The sequence below is a fragment of the Coenobita brevimanus genome, chromosome 92, assembly GCF_032717465.1.
Source record: "Coenobita brevimanus isolate Jiangsu-jjx chromosome 92, ASM3271746v2, whole genome shotgun sequence".
Taxonomy (NCBI): domain Eukaryota; kingdom Metazoa; phylum Arthropoda; class Malacostraca; order Decapoda; family Coenobitidae; genus Coenobita; species Coenobita brevimanus.
Genome location: NC_137045.1, coordinates 846,837 through 868,796, shown reverse-complemented (window position 1 = coordinate 868,796; position 21,960 = coordinate 846,837). Strand labels below are relative to the sequence as shown.

General features: G+C 40.5%; 1 protein-coding gene across 1 annotated transcript; it reads right to left on the bottom strand.

Moving 5' to 3' along the window:
• Nucleotides 1-3,649: 3,649 nt before the first annotated feature.
• Nucleotides 3,650-21,659, bottom strand: LOC145412274 (innexin inx1-like). The gene is made up of 7 exons (XM_080282230.1): nucleotides 21,328-21,659; nucleotides 14,586-14,712; nucleotides 12,428-12,583; nucleotides 10,144-10,266; nucleotides 8,247-8,408; nucleotides 6,475-6,656; nucleotides 3,650-4,291 (listed from the first exon to the last, which is right to left on the bottom strand). The coding sequence occupies exons 1-7, from the start codon at nucleotides 21,573-21,575 to the stop codon at nucleotides 4,150-4,152; spliced, it is 1,140 nt and encodes a 379-aa protein (XP_080138356.1). The 5' UTR covers nucleotides 21,576-21,659; the 3' UTR covers nucleotides 3,650-4,149.
• Between the last annotated feature and the right edge of the window lie 301 nt (nucleotides 21,660-21,960).

The window sequence follows — 21,960 nt, the reverse complement described above, 5'->3', positions numbered from 1 at the left end:
CTTGCACATACCAGACAAGAACTTGGTAGACTAATGCAGAGTTTTGCTGATGTCTGTGAGCGTTGTGCCTTGAGGATAAATGCAGAAAAAAGTAAAATGATGGTTAATGGGAGAGAAGGTGACTCCCAGTGTGCTGTTACAGTGAATAGAGACTGGAATTGGTGAGAGTTCAAATACCTGAGTACAGTGATAGAAAAGAGGGGAAAATGTGCAAAAGAAGTGGAAAGTAGAGTGACACAAAGAAGGAAAGTAGCTGGTGCAATGAAGGCCTTGATAAGAAACACAGGCTTGAGTGCTGCCCCTGCATGAGGCTTACATGAAGGAGTATTAGTGCCACCTTTAACACATGGATGTGAGACTATGGTGTGGCGTGAAAATGAAAAGTCAAGATTGGCAGTGGAGACGAGACTGCTAAGGAATGTATGTGGAGTAAAGAGAGTGGATTGGATACGGAGTAATGTGATTCGGGAAAGATGAGGAGTGAGGAAGTCTGTGGACACCAGAATTGAAGAAAGTATACCAAGATGGTATGGTCATGTGGAGAGAATGGATAACAATAGAGTGGTGAAAATGGTATATCTGAGTGAATTTGAAGGGAGGAGGCGAGGTAGGCCAAGGAGAAGGTGGAGGGATATGGTGGATGAGTGTGAGGAAGAGAGGTTTGGAAGTCAGTGAGGCCAGGGGACTGACAAGAGATTGAGGTGGCTGGATGAATGTCATGAGGAGAAGCACATGATCAAGGATTTGGCACCCTTTTTAACATGACGGCATCTGGATTGACTATCGGATACATTTACGTGAAGCTACAGAACATGGTGAATGTTTTCGGCATATCAGATAGAACCAGGATTCTGGGGGGCTGAAGGGTGAGTGAATGGAAGCATGACCCATTGGACTGGGTAAATTTGGCCTGTCTGGATGTTGCTACTCCTCACCCTGCCCTAGGGTGGGAAAGGAGGTCCGGATGATGATGATGATGATGAATTTGATGATGATAAGCATATAAAAAGGGATTTGGAACCCCTTTTAACGTGGCAGCATTCGGACTGGCTCTATCGGATAGGTATATGTGAAGTTACAGAATGTGGTGAAATTTTTTTGGCCTATCTAATAGAGCCAGGATTTCGAGGGCTTGAATGACAGGTGAATGGAACCATGGCCCATTGAACTGGGTAAAGTTTGGCTGTCTGGATGTTGTTACCCCTCACTCTGCCCTTGGATGGGAAGGGAGGTCCGCATGATGATGATGATGATGATAAACCTATGGGGAGGCAAATTCAAGAGGACACCATAAAATCTGTACAAAAAGGGAGGTGATAAAGACGTAGGTAAATTCAGCTTTCCAAGCAGAGCAATTGGTCAGTGGAATGCACTACCAAATGAAATAGTGTGTGCCAAAACTAATCGTAAATTCAACGATACGTACAATAAAAATGGTTCAAAAAAAGGGACAAGAAGAACTTGACTCATTCCTTTAAAGATGCAATCAGGTAAGGTAAGAACACACACACACACACACAAAAAGAATGTTTCTTATAAAATGTCCGTTTAATGTAGATACAAATTACAGAACTAATAATCTTACAGTTACCTCCGGCACTGAAATGCTGCACCAAAATATTCAGCTACATTTACCTTTATACAATAATCTGTATAAAAAGATGTAAACATGCTGACATTCATTGGCACATTTTAAAGTAGTCTGTGGAAAATTAAATACAATCTCGCATTACTCGAGACAGCCATGTCAAAATATTTTTAACTCTTAACACATCCACTGGTGCTGGAGAAGGATGCCTTCATGCAATGGCACCAATATAGCCAGGCAGCTCTGTTGCCCAGTTGTACAAATGTTCCTCACCTGCTGCCCAGTTATAAATAAACGTCTGTCAACTCCTCCCTATTTCCTGAAATGGGGCTGGTGGACTGCCAGAGAAGGGCAACTTCAGCCTGAATTTCACTGGGTTCACATTTTAAATGAACCTGGGACTACATCAATTACTACTACTGCTACAACTACTACTACAACTAACACTCCTATCCCTCAAAACATCATACACTGAATAATGAAAGGGCATGAACAAGAGACCTTTTCACTCCATCCCTTCACTACAGTATAAGTTTTCACTGTGATGTATGTGTGCCACTTCAGAAAGAACTTTCTACTTCACTGATCAAAGGAGCAATTCTTAACAGTTCATAACAATATCAGTACTGCAGAGTTTGTGTACACCACTCTCATTAGCAAACACTGCATACCTGCACAATGAACTCTTAATTGCAACAAACACAATCAGTAATCCAAATTAAACTTAATATCTGCAATACAGCATCTGGCAAATACAATGATCTTTACAGTGGTGGTTAACTGAACATTATTTGAGCCATAATACTACCTCACGGAACTCCAATGTGGAAGAATGGCTCCAGGAAAAGTCTACAAGATGATCTACCCCTATCTGTTGCACATCTATTACAGAAATAACTACATGTTAAGGGCATTTATATACTGACTTGAAAATGCAAATACTGTATAACTAAATAGCCAATGAAATGAATACAAATTTGTGAATCATAGTGTTAGTGTTAGCAATGAGCCAGCTGGTAAATGTCTGAGCCTGGGGGGCAACAGCTTTATCAGTAGAGATCCTCTCAGACTGGCAGCAACTGCCTTTGTGACCCGAGGACCATGATATAAGTCATGGACAAATCCTGTCAACACAAGTTCACCACATCATGAATAAATACACTACAACAGGAAGCAAACAAAGCTACATACAAAGGAACACAAGAAGAAACATTGCTGACTTATATATCCACTACAAGAAAAAACAACTATGAACACTGCCCTTGCACTGAAATGAAGCATCTACGACAAGGACTGCTGGCTGTCACCCTCAAGCAGTACAATAATGAGAATGGAATCACACAGCCAACCCAAATAGGGAGACTGGTTGGCCTGAATCAGCTGAAGGGGTGTGTTCCACATTGCTAATACAGTATTACTAACAGTGTGATCAAAGCACTTAAAAAAATATATATATATATAGTTTCACAGTAATTAAAATTCTATTGATACAGTATATTAAGTAGAAATAACGCACAATCATTTGAGTCCACTGCCTTCATCTGTTCATGGTTTACTCATATACCCCAAAAGCTTAAGAAATTAAACAGCTGACACAAAATCGTACATCTATGACTTACTCATACTGAAGCTTAAGTTTCCACAGATTGTAAGAGATATAAGACCACACTGCTTTCTACTTAATCTGATCAACGAAAACTACCCCATACTGACTTGTGCAATAGCTACCATTCAAGCTGGTACCATACCAGTAGATAGAAAACATATTTACTTCCTGTACACATTCAAGCTGTTCTCAGTCACAACAATCAAAGAATGGCACTAATACATATCAGTGCATTACAGTCACATACAAAAAAAAAAAAAAAGGAAGAAGGAAAAAGGGAGATCGGTCATCATTAGCATCAGTAGTTTCAATAATCAATTATCATACAGAGAATAAGTAGTTATGAATACTTTCTTAAAACTTACATCAGAAGCATGATTATGTTGGATCAACAGCTCTACATGAAGGCCCACTCAAAAAAAAAAAAAAAAAAAAAAAAAAAAAAAAATCTAACATACAGGAAACGGATATTTCTGAATCAACTTCATGTATTTGTTAACCTACCATAATAAACAATTAAGCAAATGAGGAGCAAAAATAAAAATTCCTTAATATGGACTCCATCTGCACTGTATTCAGTGACTTAGGTGAGAAATATCCAGAACAACAACACTTTAATAACCACTCTGTTCAAAATGGATTTGTAATGCTATAAAATGCTGACTGATATTGGTCCATTCTCAACCATGTAATGAATACTGAATATGAGCATAACAAACCATTAGTAATCATACCAAACAGGATCAACTGTACAATCACAAATTCGTCCCTGCTGTTAGAAATGAAAATAAAGTACAGTACTTTGATCTTGACATCTGGCAGTTATTCATGTATCACAACCCAAATGTCAATAAACAGGGATGGTAAAGTATCATCCTAAGCTCTTCCAAGTTACTGCCTGGTTTGTGGCCCTTCAGCTGGGGGGTGACAGTCCTCAGTCCATGTCCTCTAACATTCATACAGACGAAGAAGAGTACAGTCCCGCGCTGCTGTAGGGGTTGTTGCTATTAGCGGTTTCAATCTCCTTGGAGAGCTTTGTCATGATATCTCGGTAGATGAGAGGGTCAATGTTTGTGGACAGGACATACAAAATCCACCTGTTGAGAGCATAGAATAGAAAGTCATTTAATGAGGCACATACAGTAACAAAAATAGGGTATGCAATGGCAGTTTTTCTATCAATCTATCTATTGCCAGACGCCTTAATCCCTTATACGGGGTGGCCACAAACAAATTGCCTCCACGTCACCCTGTCCCATGCCATTTCACTGCCCTGCTCCCAATTCACACCCCCCTCTCTCATATACCTCTCCACTCCATCCCACCATCTCATCCTTGGCCTTCTCCTCCCTCTCTTCCCCTCCACCTCACTCACATACACTCTCCTCATCAGTCTCTCTCTCTCCATCCTCTCCACATGGCCAAACCATCTCAGTGTGTTTCTCTTAATGCTTCGAATCACATCCACACCACAATGCTCCTTCACAGCCTCATTTGTCAGTCTGTCTCTCCATGTGATTCCACATGCTCCTCTCAAAAAACTCATTTCCAACCCAACCTTCAAATAGAAAAACTCACTCAGTTCACTATCCACACGCACTGCAGCCTTAGCACCCTCATACATACTCTTCACAGCATTCAACAGCTTCCCATCTACTCAATATATACTTAATACTCTCCACAATCCGTGTCTATCCACCCTGTCATATGCTTTCTCCAAATCCATGAAGGCCACATACAACTTCTTTCCCTTCTCTAGACACTTTTCCACTAAAGATCTAAGAATGAATATCTGATCCACACAATCAATTCCCTTCCTAAAGCCTCCCTGTTCTTCTCCAACTAATTCCTCGGTTATTTCCCTAACTCTGTCATTAAGTATCCTACCGTATACTTCTCCTATTACACTAAGAAGAAAATGCCCCTATGATTACCACACTCTTTTTCCCCTTTCCCTTTGTACATGGGAATAATTATACCGAACTTCCAATCATCTGGGACTTTACCTTCCTCCCAGGTCAATCTGCATATCTTCCACATCCATTATACTACTACCTCTCCCCCATGCTTCAGCATTTCACCACACACTCCATCAATTCTTGAGGCTTTCCCCATTTTGACTTTCTTCAGTGCTTCCACAACTTCCATCCTACTGATTCCTTCCTGTCTTCTCACCTCCCTCCTTCTCCCAGCCATACCCCAGCCACTTATACTCGCATTACTTTCATTCTCTATGTTCAACAATTCATTAAAATGTTCTCTCTATCTGCTCACTTTTTCTCCCCTCTCAACTAGTAATCTACCATTTTTATCTTTCACTCCCCTACTAACTTCATTGCCACCCTGTCTGACTCTCTTTACCTCTTTCTAGAACATTTTCTTACAGTCCCTCTACTTTACACTCAAATTCCTTCCAAATTCCTCATCCACTCTCTTCTTACTCTCTCTTACTAATCTTTTCACCTCTCTCTTCCTTTCTACATATAACTCTCTCTTCCGTCTCTCAACTTTTTCCACGCCCCCATTTCTCATCCATTCATCATATGTTTTCTTCTTTCGTGCCACAGCCTGTCTCACCTCTTCATTCCACCATGCTGTTCCTTGCACTCCTTTTCGTCTTCTCTTCAATCCACACACCACTTCACATGCTGAACATATTTTCTCTGTGAATATCTTACACACACCTTCCACGTCCCCCATCTGCTCCAGTTCATATTTACCCAATCGTTCCTCCACTTCTCTCTTATATTCTGCCTTTTTCTCATCCGCTTATAACCTTTCCACTCACCTTACATCTACTCCTTCCTCTCGTCCTTCCCTTCTTCTATTTCTCCATTTTACTTGGACCTTGACTCTGACCACCACCAAGTGGTGGTCAGAAAATCCACTCCCCCAACCCCTGTATGCTCTAGCATCCATTACACATCTTTGCATCCTTTCATCCACACACACATAATCAATCATTGCCTTCCTTTCATTCAGTTTACCACCCATTCTTCTCAACACTAGCCATGTATACCTGTGGATCAGTATTTCTGATCTAAGTAAAAAATTCAGTGTAGCTAGGCTTTGTCTTGTGAAAATTTAGATCCTGGGACAAGGATGGTGTATTATGCATTCATTCCTGAAACATCACCATTATTCTGCCTCTTTTTCCCACTGCTGGCATGATAAGAATGGACTAAAAAAATAAATAAATAAATAAATGGAGAGAGAGAGAGAGAGAGAGAGAGAATGCTAAATCCACATCCTAAATAAGAAATGTTGTAGCTTTACTCACCAGTCTCCAATAGAAGTCTTGTTGGTAATTGCCTCAACAGTCTCAATTGGCACAGCCTTGTTGTGCTTATGCATAGCACGGGGTCGGAGGCCGGGGAGTGCCAACAGGGCTATACGGTACAGCAGCAGAATACCCAGGAGAGTAGCCAGGATCACAAACCAGAACCAGATTGTGATGAATACCTGTGCAACAGAGATGGGTAAAACTAAACTTTGTGATATGTTTCAACCCCTTGAATCCACGTGATATCCATTTTAGTTTATATTCACTGCTACCAGATGATTTTACTATACCCTGAAAAGGCCTTTCATTTATAAATGCTATATCTAATCCTTCCAGTTCAAAAAATCTGTCCCATGCTTTGTAAAATGTGTCAGGAAATGGCAAGAACACAATGAAAAAGACAAGCTCAGTTGAATGGGCTAAAATTATAAATTTTTAAATTCAGGCTTGGGCATCCTCTCTCTCTCTCTCTCTTTAGGCTCTACCTAGTAACTGAAAGTAGCATATACATTGCTGCACAAACTCCTCTGCTCATATAGTACTTGGTACACCAGAAGAAACTAACATTTCAACAATCAGGCGTGTTATACTCTCATTTATCCCCAACCACACCACCACTACTCTTGTCCCATACCAAGAGGGCTATGTTATCACTATATGCTGTGCAGTAAAGATGCAAGTTATGACAGAGTGAAGATTACAATAACATGAGCATTTAATCTCTCCCTTTATCATTTAATATTGATAATATAACTCAATAACCTGACAGAAACAAAGTGGGTGCCTTTAAGCATCCTCTTTCCAGATGGTTGTGTCTGTTTATACCCTGAGCATTGTGTTTTTATCAGTTACTGCTCGAGTTCTGTGACCCAAACCCTCCCACATGACTTGCATCCTATACCTGCCTGCCTCAGCCTCGCTATTGTGTTGACTGTCAGTGTGTCTAGAAGCATTTTTTCTCGCTCCTCATTCCATCCCAGAACTCTAACCACGTGATTCCAAACTAATTCAGTTATGGTGTGTAAGAACCCAGCAAGAGCTTCTCCTTGCAGTGAAAGTGCTAAGAAAACAGGCAATTCATATACTCTTGAGAAAAACATAAAAATGCTTATGTTAGCAATAAACCACAACCACCCCATGGATCTATCAATCTATCCATCTATAGACTGACTATCGGATACGTTTATGTGAAGCTACAAAACGTGGATGTTTTTGTCACATCCGATAGAGCCAGGATTCCGGGGACTTGAATGATGAGTGAATGGAAGCGTGGCCCAATGGACTGGGCAAATGTGGGCTGTCTGGACATGTGTTACTCCTCGCCCTGCCCTAGGGTGGGAGAAGAGGTCCGGATGATGATGATGATGATGATTTTGTATGTATATATATATATATATATATATATATATATATATATATACACACACACGCACACACAGTTTCCTGTACACCAGGAAACCATTTACTATGCTGGAGAGTAACCATATAACCAAATTATGGCACCTGGTGGTTTAGTGGGTAATTAAAGAATCCCAATCGGGTCGAGCCGGGGCAGATTTATATCCAAGGGGTGGTTGGGGTTTATTGCTCACGTAACGTCAGTCAGGAATGAGTGAGGCTGGTCACTCTCATCTTAAACGTCAGGGCCAACTTGCCTAGCCCCGGGCTCCAACACTCGTCATGGGGCAACACAAGATTAGATGATGAATGAATAAATGAATATATAACGAGGCTTTGCCATACACCCTAAAAGTTTTGTGTTCCTCTACCTTTTCATTAAGGATGTTAAGGGGCAAAAGGCAGAATGCATCATGGCGCTCCAAGGTTCCAGAAGGACCAAACTTGTGGAAGGTGCACTTTGTCATTCGGGGGAAGACGTAGATCATTGGATCCACACGCTCTGACTGGTCCATCTCCGTGTATTCTGCTACCTAAGGTGCAATAAAGAATTAGAGTTAAGAAAGCCTAAATAATACATTTATAGTTCTAACTCATTCAATAAACCCATCCATTTAGCTTATGGATAATTAAAACTCAATGATTCTACAAATGATATGCTTCATTATTGCTGTTGAGTGTTACAGCCAGTTTTAGCTCGAAATGACCAAGCACAATGCTCCAACATTAACACCTTAATATTAGGATTATTCTAACCAAATTTCATACTGATCAGTTGGGGGAATGGGATACATGAACAGGGAAGAAAAGCATAAAAGTAGATACAACAACACTGCCCACTGATACAAACCACACTCATGCTTCAAAAGTCCTAGCTCCACCAGTCATACATCTTCTACATCCAATTTTTGATGATCAACAGCTACTGCTTCAGAAGTCCCAGCCAGCTCAATCACAAAGTAATACACCAACTCCTCAACATTCGTGGGAGATACAGTCCTTAAGCCTTTGGAAATTCAGAAGTTCGCGCATAACTTGTTTGTTGACCATACCTTACTTTTGTACCTGGCACACCCTAGACAGGAGTTGCCCAATATGGGCCAGCCGGGCTTATCCCACTTTACATATTAATCAGATGGCCTCCCACATAATGTATCTTATACTTGGCTGATATATATATATATATATATATATATATATATATATATATATATATAATATATAGATAGATAGATAGATAGATAGATAGATAGATATACCTTCTAGAACTCTCTCCATTAACTTCACTATCCAATCCAAAAGCCTTATACATTTATAATTTCCTCTTTCCAGGGCATTAACCTTCCCTTTGTACACATTTACAATTACACTCTTCAGCCAATCATCTGGGACAACACACTCATATATAATCATATTTATAATATATATAGTAAATGATTGTGGCACACTGCACTGGTCATGTTTGCTAGTTTTCCTGCTTTTACCCATTTTTTTTTCACAACTCCACAGTTAATTCTACCTCACCCTGTCTTTTATGCTGGAATTAAAGTTGGGATAATGATAATCTATCTATCTATCTACTGCCAGATGTGTCAATCCCGTATGGGGTGGCCAAAAACAAATCGCCTCCACGTTGCCCTGTACCCTGTCATTTCACTGCCCTCTCCCCAGCTCACCCCTCCCATCTTTCATATACCTCTCCACTCCATCTCTCCATCTCATCCTCAGCCTCCCCCTCCCTCTTCCCCCCTCCACCTCACTCACATACACTCCTCATTAGTCTCTCGTTCTCCATCCTCTCCACATGGCCAAACCACTTCAGTGTATTTCTCCTAACACTTTCCATCATATCTACACCCACACCACAATGCTCCTTCACTTCCTCATTTGTCAGTCTGTCCCTCCATATAACTCCACATGTTCCACTGATAATAATGACAGTAAATGTATTAAAGTACTCACCTGAGGTATATCCCAAACAGTTAATTTAACAAGAATATTTAGCTGTGGGCTTTTGTGTTACTGAGTTCTACAAATCCAGCTATTCATCATTCAATCCAATACAGATATTCTAAAAATAAAGCAGAATACAGAAATTATGTACAACAAAAATGTAACAAACACAGTACTTCTATCTTTACCTCACTGACCTTCTCTGTATCCAAACAGAAATATCAATGTAATGCTTGAAACAATACTGGTATACATCTAATCACACTAATTACATAAAGGAAAAAGTAAAATTGGGAGGGGGGGGGGGGATCTTACTCTGGGACCGTAGGTGAGAAACTCTCCTCCAAGGAATCTGTCGATAAGGAACAGCTGTCCCACGATGTTAACAAAGCAAAGCAGCTCACAGAACCAGTACTTGAAAACATAGCCATTGTGCATCTGGAACAAAACACAAACAATACAGCACATCATAAATACTTTTAAAATTACAAAATTATTCACTGTATAAACACGTGATAGACAAACCCAATTCTTTACTGCACTGCCAGGGGATTGACTATGCATTCCACACCTTCAGGGCAAGAATGAACAGTTGATAACCCCCGAGGTGCATTATGTGAGCTAAAAACCCTAATCAGCGCCCCACCCCCTTTTAAACCCTCATGGGTCATAATCACTTGGCTTAACATCAACAAATGGCAGTCTTTTTCCAATTTAATTAGGTTGCCACCAGATGGTTCTTAGCTTCAGTCTTCTAGTGAAGTGGTCAATCAAAGCTGTATAACCCCTCCAGTCTAAAAAGCCTCTCATAGGCAGAATGAAATTCTATGCATATAAACAAAAAAATATGTTACAGAAAAGGAAGTGGTTCACCAATCAGACCGCTAGAGGGAAATATACAATGGAAATATGCTATAAAGTCTAAATCATAAATGCTTAATGATATCTTAACTTACAGTTCATCTTAACATCATCTGAGCATCAAGTTGCCAAGTCTTGGTTTCCTTCAAATGACTCATTGTGCCTACTTTACTACTGTTCTGGAAAACTGCAAAGGCTGCAAAACATGCATTATACACTTTGAATGACAAAGTAGTCCATCATACATTCCATCATGGAGCTACAGTTACAGTGACAGCATTGTGGTAAAGTAATGCAATGTCATGACAGAAAAAGTAAACAATGTGAAACCCACTCCCAACACAAGGTAGTACAGTATTACTGTATATCCACTTCTGAAATCACTATGACATATTGTACAGTAAGATCTTGATTTAACAGACCCATGTATACTGAGCTTCAGATATAATGGGCCCCTTGACCCTACCAGACTTTTTGTCATCTACCGAACCAAGGTCTGGTATGATGAGCAAATCTGGCAACCTACCAGACAAATTTGTTAAATACTGAACCGCGGCAAGGTATTTCCTCCTCTTTTCAAAATTACCTATTGAAATAAAGCCTAACATTAGACCTGCACTGCTTACTGATCTAGCATATCAAGTAACACCGGCCAAACCCATACAATATTGATTTATTGACATCTTATAACTTGTCCTACGTGAGGTGTGGATACCTACCAAACCATTTTCACCTGTGGCAAAACCAACAGGTCTATGAATGGTACATCTGAGGGATCTGTTTTGTTTTCTCCTTCAAGGAAAGTTCAAATACCTGTTCTCGGAGAGCTCTGTGCAATTTTCTTATGACATACCAAGTTTCTCAGCTTGAAATTTTTAGTTGGTTTAACATGTCACCTACTGTGCCAGCTGAAGCATCAGCTGACTAATATGCAATTTTCAATATTGACTATAAGGAGGCATTTCTGCAACTTAATAAAATACAAAGTTGCTCAGCTTCAAATTTTCAGTTTATTTAACATGTCAGCTGTTGCATAAGCTGATTATTTAGCAAGTTTTAATTTTGGCCATAAGGAGGCATTTTAATAAAATAATTTCACATATTCTTTGAGTTTCAAAGAGAAGAACTTTTAAAAATTGGCTGCAATACTTTTGTCGCAGGTCTATGAAGACAGTCTCTTCTTGTTCATATATGGTATACCGACCCTGGGTCTGGTCGTTTTATAAACGAATTATAGGATATAAGAGTCGCCTTTTCCCCCCATTTAATCCATTACAACAAGGTCTCACTGTATACACACTTTTCCTCATTTGGTGCTGGATTAGTATTCTTTGAAACAAATGGCATTTAAAATTACATTCAAAATTATTTTAAGTTTCTTACAAATCTCAAACTTCTATTTTACTGTTAATACTGGTGCCCTTTACTGAAACTGGTCATCTGAACTGTCAGCCATTTACCAGCACTGATTTGGGAGATGTGGCATGGGGGGAGTACGTCCTGTATTGTTCATGAGACGTAGCCTACCACCAGATTATAATATTCTAGTTATGAAGGATCTCTAATGATGAAAATGTTAAGAAAAGCTATAATCAGTTCTTTTTAATTCAAAATATCTTGCTTAAACTGAAGAAAACTGTCAGGAAACAAGACAGGCTAAAAGGGTTAATACTTATTCTGCATGCTGAGACCACACAATGCAGCTACCATATGCATTCTGCCAAGTAATATAACTGACCCGTATATGCTTGACAATGTAGTCAATGATAACTTTCTTCCGAGAGCTGACTTCGTCTTCCTTGTGAAGACCAGGACTGAGGCCATCAGCGATGGTTTTCATTAAACCACCCTCGCAGGAACTCCATATAAACTTCGGGATATAACACAAGGCTGCCTAAAAGAGGAAAGAATACAGTATTTCAGTAAACTATACAGATTATCATCATACTTAAAGGATAGTAGCTCTATTACAAGTGGTAAGCTGAGTGAGGACACAATTGGCATGAAGTCCATGTCTAGCTAAATTGCATATATTCTCTGGATCTACTGTATTTTAGTGAAAGGCCATATGTCTGACAATAAGCATACATGCAGAGCCACACATCAGATTCCACATGTCCGTGTATTTACCTAGTTGTGATATACTCGTGTGTGTGTGTGTGTGTGTGTGTGTGTGTGTTACCTGTAGTTCAATATGAATTATTCAACTAACCAAATCCTTAAGATAACTCTTTGTACTGGTAAAGTACAAAGCTGTTGAGACCGCAGACTTTGCTGTTATCATAGGATTTTAATGAAACAGTTATTAACAGTAGAAGGGGGTGCTTGCCATCCACTCACTCGATGTACTACTGCACTCGGGTAACTGCCCTTTCCTCTCTTCCTTCCTCTTCTCTTTCTTTCCTTCTTTCTTTCCTCTTCCTTCCATCTATAGGTGAATCTACACTGAGTGACAAGCCAAATGGTTTCCCGTACACCAGGAAACCAGTTACTATGCTGGGTGGTAACCATATAACTAAACTATGACAACTGGCAGTTTAATGGGTAATTAAGGTGCTCCAACCGGACTGAGCCTGTGTAGGTTTATATCCAAAAGGTGGTTGGCATTTATTGCTAACGTAATGCCATTCAAGGATGTATGAGGCGAGTCACTCTGATCTTAAATGTCAGGACCAACTTGCCTAGCCCTGGGCTCCTATGCTCTTCATGAGGCAATACAGGATTAGATGATGGATGTGTATTGACAGTACAGAAAATATCAGTACTGATAAACACATTCTCTACTAAATAAATGTTCTTGATATCAATTATCTAATGACAGACTTCTAACCCCAGAATTCATTCAGGGCAGCCAGAAAGTAAATGCCCCCAAGTTTCTCAATCATCACACAGCTTAAACTCCTCATGCCAATTTAGTCCCTTTCCCTAATGTACTCTTCCACAATAGTGTTAAACCTTTTTTTAATTGGTTTTCCTCTTCTCATTATGTCACCAATTTCATAAATACGTTAATCTTTCATTCTCCATGTAGCCAAACTACCCCAGTACTGAACATTCCTCTGGAACTACTATGATTATTTCCTTCCTTTTATTTTATCTGCATCTTCACTCATTTTCCCCTCTATTTTAATGGGAAACTCTTAAGAGGTTATGTATTTTCTACAAATACTGTCAACATCTCATTCATTTACAGCTGGCATGAAAACTCATGCAGGTATTTTTCCACAATCATTTTAATCTCAGTACAATATTATTGTCCTAGTCTCACCATGGTGGATCCTATTACCCTTCCTTCTCAATCTACCATACTGAATAAACTTCCCAGTCAGGGTTAAAGTCACGTGCTATAAGCAATGGTTTGAACTTTTACGAGGCATCAAAGATCCTGTATTCTGATTGTGTAATGCCAACAGGTTTGTTGACCAGTCACATACCATTTAACTCCTTCAATCCAAGAACAACTTTTTCTGTTCTGTTCTTACTATTTTCACAATTTTATTCTAGAAAGAATTTACAGGAATAATGGGAGCTTATTATGCCCTTCCGGTCAATAAGTCTACACTAAAATGAACAAAGCTGTCTGGAGACTGGAAGAAAAAAATAATAGCTACATTGTCATATGCAAACTAAAAAAACAAATACATTCAATACATCCATTGTGGTGGACGTATGGTCTGCTTAAGTAGCATTTGATTTCATACTGTATGTTCAGGCTGGAGGTCTGCTCAGTCAGAACACAGCATTAAGCTGTCCAACAACAGCTACATGAACAATTATCTTGTACTATATCATTAGTTCCCTTCACTTAACTCTACACACCAACTGTACTTCAATTTCAGCACCCTACTACAAGAAATGGTCCTTGATCATACACTGTAAACTTGATGAGAACGTACCTGGAAGAAAAGGAAGAACACAACCCACTGATAGTAGTTGTGGAAGCGCCACTTAGCTTCTATCGTATCTTCATCATAACCATCAGGAGGTCCAACCCCAGGTTCGGGGGCTTGCAATCCTCTCTCTCTGTGGAAAACAACAATACAAATACACAACACTGGCAGTTATACAGAACTGTAAAGAAAATGATACAGCACCATAAAAATGTTGAACCCTATCAGTAACCGTTACAACTGTACATGATATTACTATTAGTCACAGAGAAAATTACGGTGATTACATGTCCCAGTACTGTACCAATAACATGTATCAGCAATCCAAAGAACACGACGGAAACATCTGCAGCTTTTGTTTTGGCTAATGGCAAACAACATTATTCAGCTATGGACAGCCCCCAATGAACCCTAGTATTGTACACCCTCACCAAAAAATACCCAATCACCTGGATATGATGGATGTGAAAAGGAGCTAAACATAGTTTGGCGTCTTGGAATGGTTGATATGCCTGATTATAGGGTGAGTAGTGACACACTCTAAAGTCATTACACTGGTGTATTATGCACAGGCATAGCCTATGGCACTGTACGGTATCATTACTGACAAAGACACCCATAAGAAAAGCTGTTTTTCGATTGTTTAGTCATATAATTCAAAATGCATGGTGCACAGTACAGCGTTACAATACTTTTGGTGAGTGCACTTTCTTATTCTTACTGATTGTAAACATTTTTAAAGGTACAGTGGTACTGAAGAGGGATAGGCCTACTTTCTTGCAGCAGCACATAGGCTAACCATGCGGGCTGTACAAATGTCCCTCAGCTCCCTTCCCTTCCCCCCCAGTGAACGGTTGACTATCTATTTATTGCCAGATGCCTTAATCCCATAAGGGGTGGCCACAAACAAATCTACTCCATGTTGCCCTGTCCCATGCCATTTCACTGCCCTGCTCCCAGCTCACATTCCCCTCTCATATACCTTTCCATTCCATTCCATTCCTCCATCTCATCCTCAGCCTCCCCTTCCCTCTCCCCCCTTCCACCTCACTCATTTACACTCAACCTGTCAGTCTCTCGCTTTCCAACCTCTCCACATGGCCAAGCCACCTCAGTGTGTTTCCTCTATCCTATCACATCCACATCCACACCACAATGCTCCTGCACTTCGTCATTAGTCAGTCTGTCTCTCCAAGTAACTAAACGTGCTCCTCTCAAAGAACTCATTTCCACTGATCTCAGTTTTGACTTGTGTCCTTCTAACATGGTCCAAGCTTCACTTCCATACGTTTGGGTTGATACCATACCTTATCACAATACTGTCATGCAGCGCCTTTTTTATTTCCAAGCTCACTTCCCTATTCCTTATCAAGAACCAGCAACCTTTCTTCCCTGTTCTACCCTTTCAAGCACTTAACCCTCTAAACTTTCATCCTTACTCATCACACTACCCAATTACCAGTATACTTAAACACACTTACATTTTCCACTTCCTCCTCATCCTGCCTCACTGTACACTCAGTGACTTCATTTATCTCAAAGACCATAACTTTACTCTTCCCTACATTCACCTTTAGATTCCGTTTCTTACACACTCTCCCAAACTCATTCACCAAGTCTTGCAGTTCTCCTTTGTCTTCACTTGACAATACAGTATCATTTGCAAACAACAGTAGCTACAGGGAGCTTCCAAACACTGCCCCCTCTCATTACGGTCGCCCCAACATCCACTGCCCTACCTTGTACCGTATACCTCTTTTAAAGCCCCATCCATATGGGGTACAGACTGAACAACCATGGGGACAAACATCCCTGTTTCAATCCAGCATTCAAAGAAAAATTTACCCAGTTCACTATCCATACGCACTGCAGTCTTAGCCCCCTCATACATACTCGTCATGGTATTCAACAACTTCCCATTAACTCCACATATTCTTGATACTTTCCACATTCCTTGTCTGTCCACCCTGTCATATGCTTTCTCCAAATCCGTGAAGGCCACATACAACTTCTTTCCCTTCTCTAGAAACTTTTCCAATAAAAGACCTAAGAATGAATATCTGATCAACGCAACCTTTTCACTTCCTAAACCCTCCTCATTCTTCTCCAACTAGTTCCTCTGTTATTTCCCTAACCTTGTTAATAAGTATTCTGTCATATGCTTTTCCTATTACACTAAGAGGACAAGTGCCCCTGTGATTACCACACACTTCTTTTCCCCCTTTCTCTTGTACAGGGGAACAGTTATACCTGACTTCCAATCCTTTGCAACTCTACCTTCCTCCCAGGCCAATCTGCAGTTCTTTCATATCCACTCTATTACCGTACTACCTCTCCCCCATGCTTCAGCATTTTCACCACACACTCCATCAATTCCTGGGGCTTTCCCCATTTTGATTTTCTTCATTACTCCCACTAAGGTACTTCCATCCTACTGATTTCTTCTTCTCACCTCCATCCTTCTCCCAGCCATTCTCCAGCCACTTAGCCTATCCTTGCATTACTTTCATTCTCTATGTTCAACAATTCTTTCAAGTGCTCTCTCCATTTGCTCACTTTTTCTCCCTGCTCCACTAGCAATCTACCATTATTATCTTCCACTCCCCGACTTACTTATAACCCTGTCTGACTCTCTACAGGCTACCTCTTTCCAGGATATTTTCTTATATTCCCTCCACTTTACACTCAAATTCCTTCCAAATTCCTCATCCACTCCCTTCTTACTAATCTTTTCACCTCTTTCTTCGGTCTCTTAACTTCTCCACGCCCGCTTCTCATCCATTCACTATAGCTACTGTATATACTGGTACCGGTATAGGCTATGCTTTCTTCTTTTGCGCCACAGCCTGTTTCACCTCTTCATTCCACTATGCTGTTCCTTACACCCCCTTTCGTCTCCGGATAAACAGATTTACATATATAGAGAGAAATTCGCGCTTGCTACATTCAAGAAAGTACTGTATAGGCTTCATTTGGGTCTTACTAAGCGATTTATAGCTAACGGTCCCAATCTCTTTCAGTCATGTTAACTACGGTACAGAAAGTAATATTTTTTTCTCTAAAGATAACTAACTACTCCATCGAGTCTATGTTAAACTGTATGATGGCTAAATGGTCGTTCTAACACTACAAACTTTGTACTTGTGCCCCACTGTGGTCTGTTCTCTCAACAGCATCCCAAGCTACATAGCCTACCGCTATTTAGTTACTGCAGTCAAGTTGAACACCCAAATAGTGCATTCATCCCAACAGCTACCATACTGTATAACACCATTACAGTGTTACCAGGTAGGCCTATAGCCTAACTCAGTTTCAGCGAGATCATGTCTATCGACAACAATTTTTCAGACGCTTTCCGGAGATGGGAAGTCCTATTAGTAGCTGCAGTGCGTAGCCTGCCCAATGAATGCTGTTCTTAAAAGATTTTTAAAGATCAATGCTCTCCCTCCGTGCTGTGATCTTTGTATGAGGCGTGAGGTAGGAGTGTAATGCTATATGGTAGTGAGACCTGGGAAGAGGATAATCGCAGGCTCAAACGTACAGAAATTACATTCATTGGGTGAATGTGCAGTATGTCCCTGAGTGTGAGGCCTGGGGGGGGAGGGGGGGCTAGGTTTACGTTGGAAGAGTTGAGGGGTAGGATGGGACTGGAGTGTATCAGTGTTGTGATGAAAGGATGGGGGATGATAACTGGGTGCAGAAAGTGAGAAGTGTTAATCCTGGGGGTAGGGTTGCGACAATCAGATCGAAAACACCTGGGACGAGGTCACAGTGTGACCTCAGGGATAAGGGACCGAATAGGGAAGCTGCCAGAGACTAGCATCATGGAGAACCGCCATTAGGTGACCAAGGCCGACGCATGCAAGCATACTGGGGCCTTCAAAAACGAAACGAAACGAATGCTGCCAGTTGCCTACATACTTTTGCACAAATCATCATCATCATTATCCCGACCCTAACAGTGTGTGGAGAGAGAGAGAGAGAGAGAGAGAGAGAGAGAGAGAGAGAGAGAGAGAGACTTCACGACCTGAATCAATGATTTACCCAATATCTAACATTTATATTCTTCCCCTTTGTCATAATTTGTGAGTATACAGCAACGGACTACAATCATTATTCCCGGTACAATTTAGGATAAGCCTGTACAGTACCTAACTAAACTGCTGCGCTTACAGTATATTTTTATCGCAGATCAGCCTACATCAACTATGTAGCTAAGGTTTGTACCGATTCCTGTCGCTACTCTTCTGCTTGTCACAGCATGTCTGCAACCACTACTAGCTGTTCTTATTCATTTAACTGGGGGATTAGTGCAAGTGTGCAAATTGTACGGGCGACTATATTAAGTTAAAAAAAAATATATCTGGCGGATATTAGTACCTTCAAATACATGAAGTATTTTGCTGCTACTAGATTTGCGCACGGTACATTCAGATATGAAGTCACCTAGTAGTAAAGGGTTTAATGAGGTCTTTATTTAAACCCTCCAGTACATACACTATCCTAAACTGAATAATAATTCCTGGAAATAAAAAAATTATGTTATCGAGTTTCAGTTAACATGGCATTGGATTTTCCAGAGAAAATATCCTGGAAATTTTCGTTAAAACTAAAAAATTATACCAGGTACCGTATTATTTCTTCACTTCAATGACACGCTTACCGGTAGCGGTTACTTACTGTATTCATTTATTGGCTAATGGCGACTTGCAACGACATACCTTTTGTAATCAGCAGACTAATGATGGTGCTATCTATCCCTTCTAATTCGAAAAGCCTCTCCTACACTGAATAAAAATCACGTGAAATGAGCAAGAATATATTACTGCAAATACGTCCACGTAGTGAAGGATTTAAAGATTATTTGAAGGGTACCAAGGCTATGGACAGAACAGCACTGGCACCTGCCTATTTTCTAGCTACGATAATGTACCGTATATAACAGTACGGTGGACCCAGTAAGGCAACTGTGTACCACAACAGAAACTGCAGAAAAATACCGTACGGTATGAGACTTCCACATTTACTATTATTATTTTTTAAAGAAATAAACTATCCCATTTAACCTGTTTCACTAGCCATCTGCTTGGTGGCAATGCAGTACTACCAAATAACCTTAGTTGGGCATTGATGTTCCTTAGCAATTATTTCCTTTCAGCCCTTGCATCAACTGATTTATTTTTTAGCTTTGAATTTGTGCCTGGAAAGCCCTTCAGAAGGTCTATCTGAAAATTCAGGTCAAGTCCATGAAGCCATATTGGTATGCAAATAATCTGCTGTAGCTGGCAATGGTTTTTAATACAAGGTGCCGGTATATGCTAGCCTAACTTTGTTGCGGGGTGAAGGGGATTGAAAAATGAAAAACACTGTTCGAAAAGGGTAGCCTATTTGGGGAGTATGACCACCAACAGTGGAGACAATCCAACTGGGAGGGGGAACGGTGCGAGCCTTTTTCTCAGGTACCGGTAAATATTTTTGAAATCAGGCAAATATGTGGCCATATGCTGTGGTTAACAGATAGCCTACAAGTGCACTATTCAAAGGTTCTTAATACAATATTCCCAAAATCTTCAGTCTTACATTAATCGTGAGCTCTAAGGAAGTACCAGGTACCGGGGTATTTCTAAATTATCTTGCAAATTAAATGAAACACTCATTTAAAAGGTCGGCATATTTGAAGTGTTACTACAGCTTGTACCATAACATAAGTTAGGGCGGCTAAAAATGGATCGTGTGAAAAGTTTGGGGATATTACAAACTTAGCAACTTGAGCCCCCAATTGGCTACAGGCCTGATGAAATATTATTCCTCGGAACAATAATGAACACACTTGAAAGTGTCTATATGACCCACGGTGGGACTTCCTGAGGTAATTTCCATAGGCTTTCTTTGTATCCGAGGTCCCCCCCTCCTCCAACATTTCGAACACAGGTCAAAAGCAACTATAATCCCGGTGGGAGCTTACACCGCCCCCAAATAATAGCATATGGACACCATCCTTCCAACCACCCGTCCCCCTACACACCTTGGCAGCAATCGACGCCCCTGGTGAAGGGGGATGGGAGTGATGTCCTGAGGAAGACGTGTCGGTAGTTGTTAGCGTCCGGTATACCAACATAAACGATGTCCCAAGCTAGTTAACCACATTTTTATTTCCGCACAATACCAAAGCACTGTAGTGCGATGAGTACAACTAATTATAGTCACATTACTGTACAGTATATTTTCCTTGGTCCACGGACTTCACTGAGATTTTTGAAAAGTTCTAAACAAAAACCAGCCTTACGTCTTTTACCTACGTTAGGCTATTTGACAAAAAAATAACCTGATATGAAGTGGCTACCGATTATTATTTTTATAGCAAATAACCATACAGCCTGTGGCACTACTGAATTACCCAGCCCACAGGCTGCTCTAGGTTAAATTTCTAAAGAATTTAAATTTAGTGCTAAACATCTGCTTGCCTGGGTGGCTGACACTGATATACCGTAAGTTCTGTTATCTAAAAGTCCAAAATGTTCCGCCATTATAACTGATAAATTGCTAACATTGTGAAACTAGTCCACTGGATAGCTGTTACACGATTACGGTTCGCTATCTTTGTTACCAATACTCATTGCGTTTACTCTCCAGATAGTAAAAGAAAAAGAAAAAAAAAAAAAAGTGCCCATCAATTTAAAAACCATGGCAAGAGCGCTCTGATACACGCACTACTTTCAACATGCAACAGCTTAATATTAAAACTTACCGTAAATAGTAGTCCTGTATAGTGAACGTTGAATGTATCCAACAATACGTGTTAACAACGTTGTTTTGCAACCCCGTAATGCAGTTGATGGGATCTCCGAAGAATTCCGCGGCCGTGAGTAGCACTGATGCACCGATCAAAACCACTACAGTGAACTGGTAATGCAGCCTGAACACCGAACTCTCATTTACACATTCACCTCGGGCTAAATAGGCTTTAAGTCCTCCAAGATACTTAATCGCTGACATGATTGCAGCTTACTCCGACTTCACTGCCACTGAAATCCTCAGAATCCCACCGTATAATTCCCTCTTCTCCTTGGTCGTCAACACTGAAGCGTTAGAGCGTCCTCAACCCTCAGTCCTTCGGACACTCCACATAGGCAATCCGAATTACAAACCGTCCCCGGCCAACGCCGTACTACCGGGTTGAACTTCGAGACTCAGGAGTGGGAGGAGCCAATCATCCACAACCGGAGTTGCCAACATATGGTGCGTTGAAATCTTCACGCGAATGCAAATAATTATTCGATATAAAAAGAATTACATTCAAATGTACAATTCAGGCAAATTTACATACACATAACCTGACGTGTAGATAATGAAGGTAACTTGTGATTCGTAAATATAACTT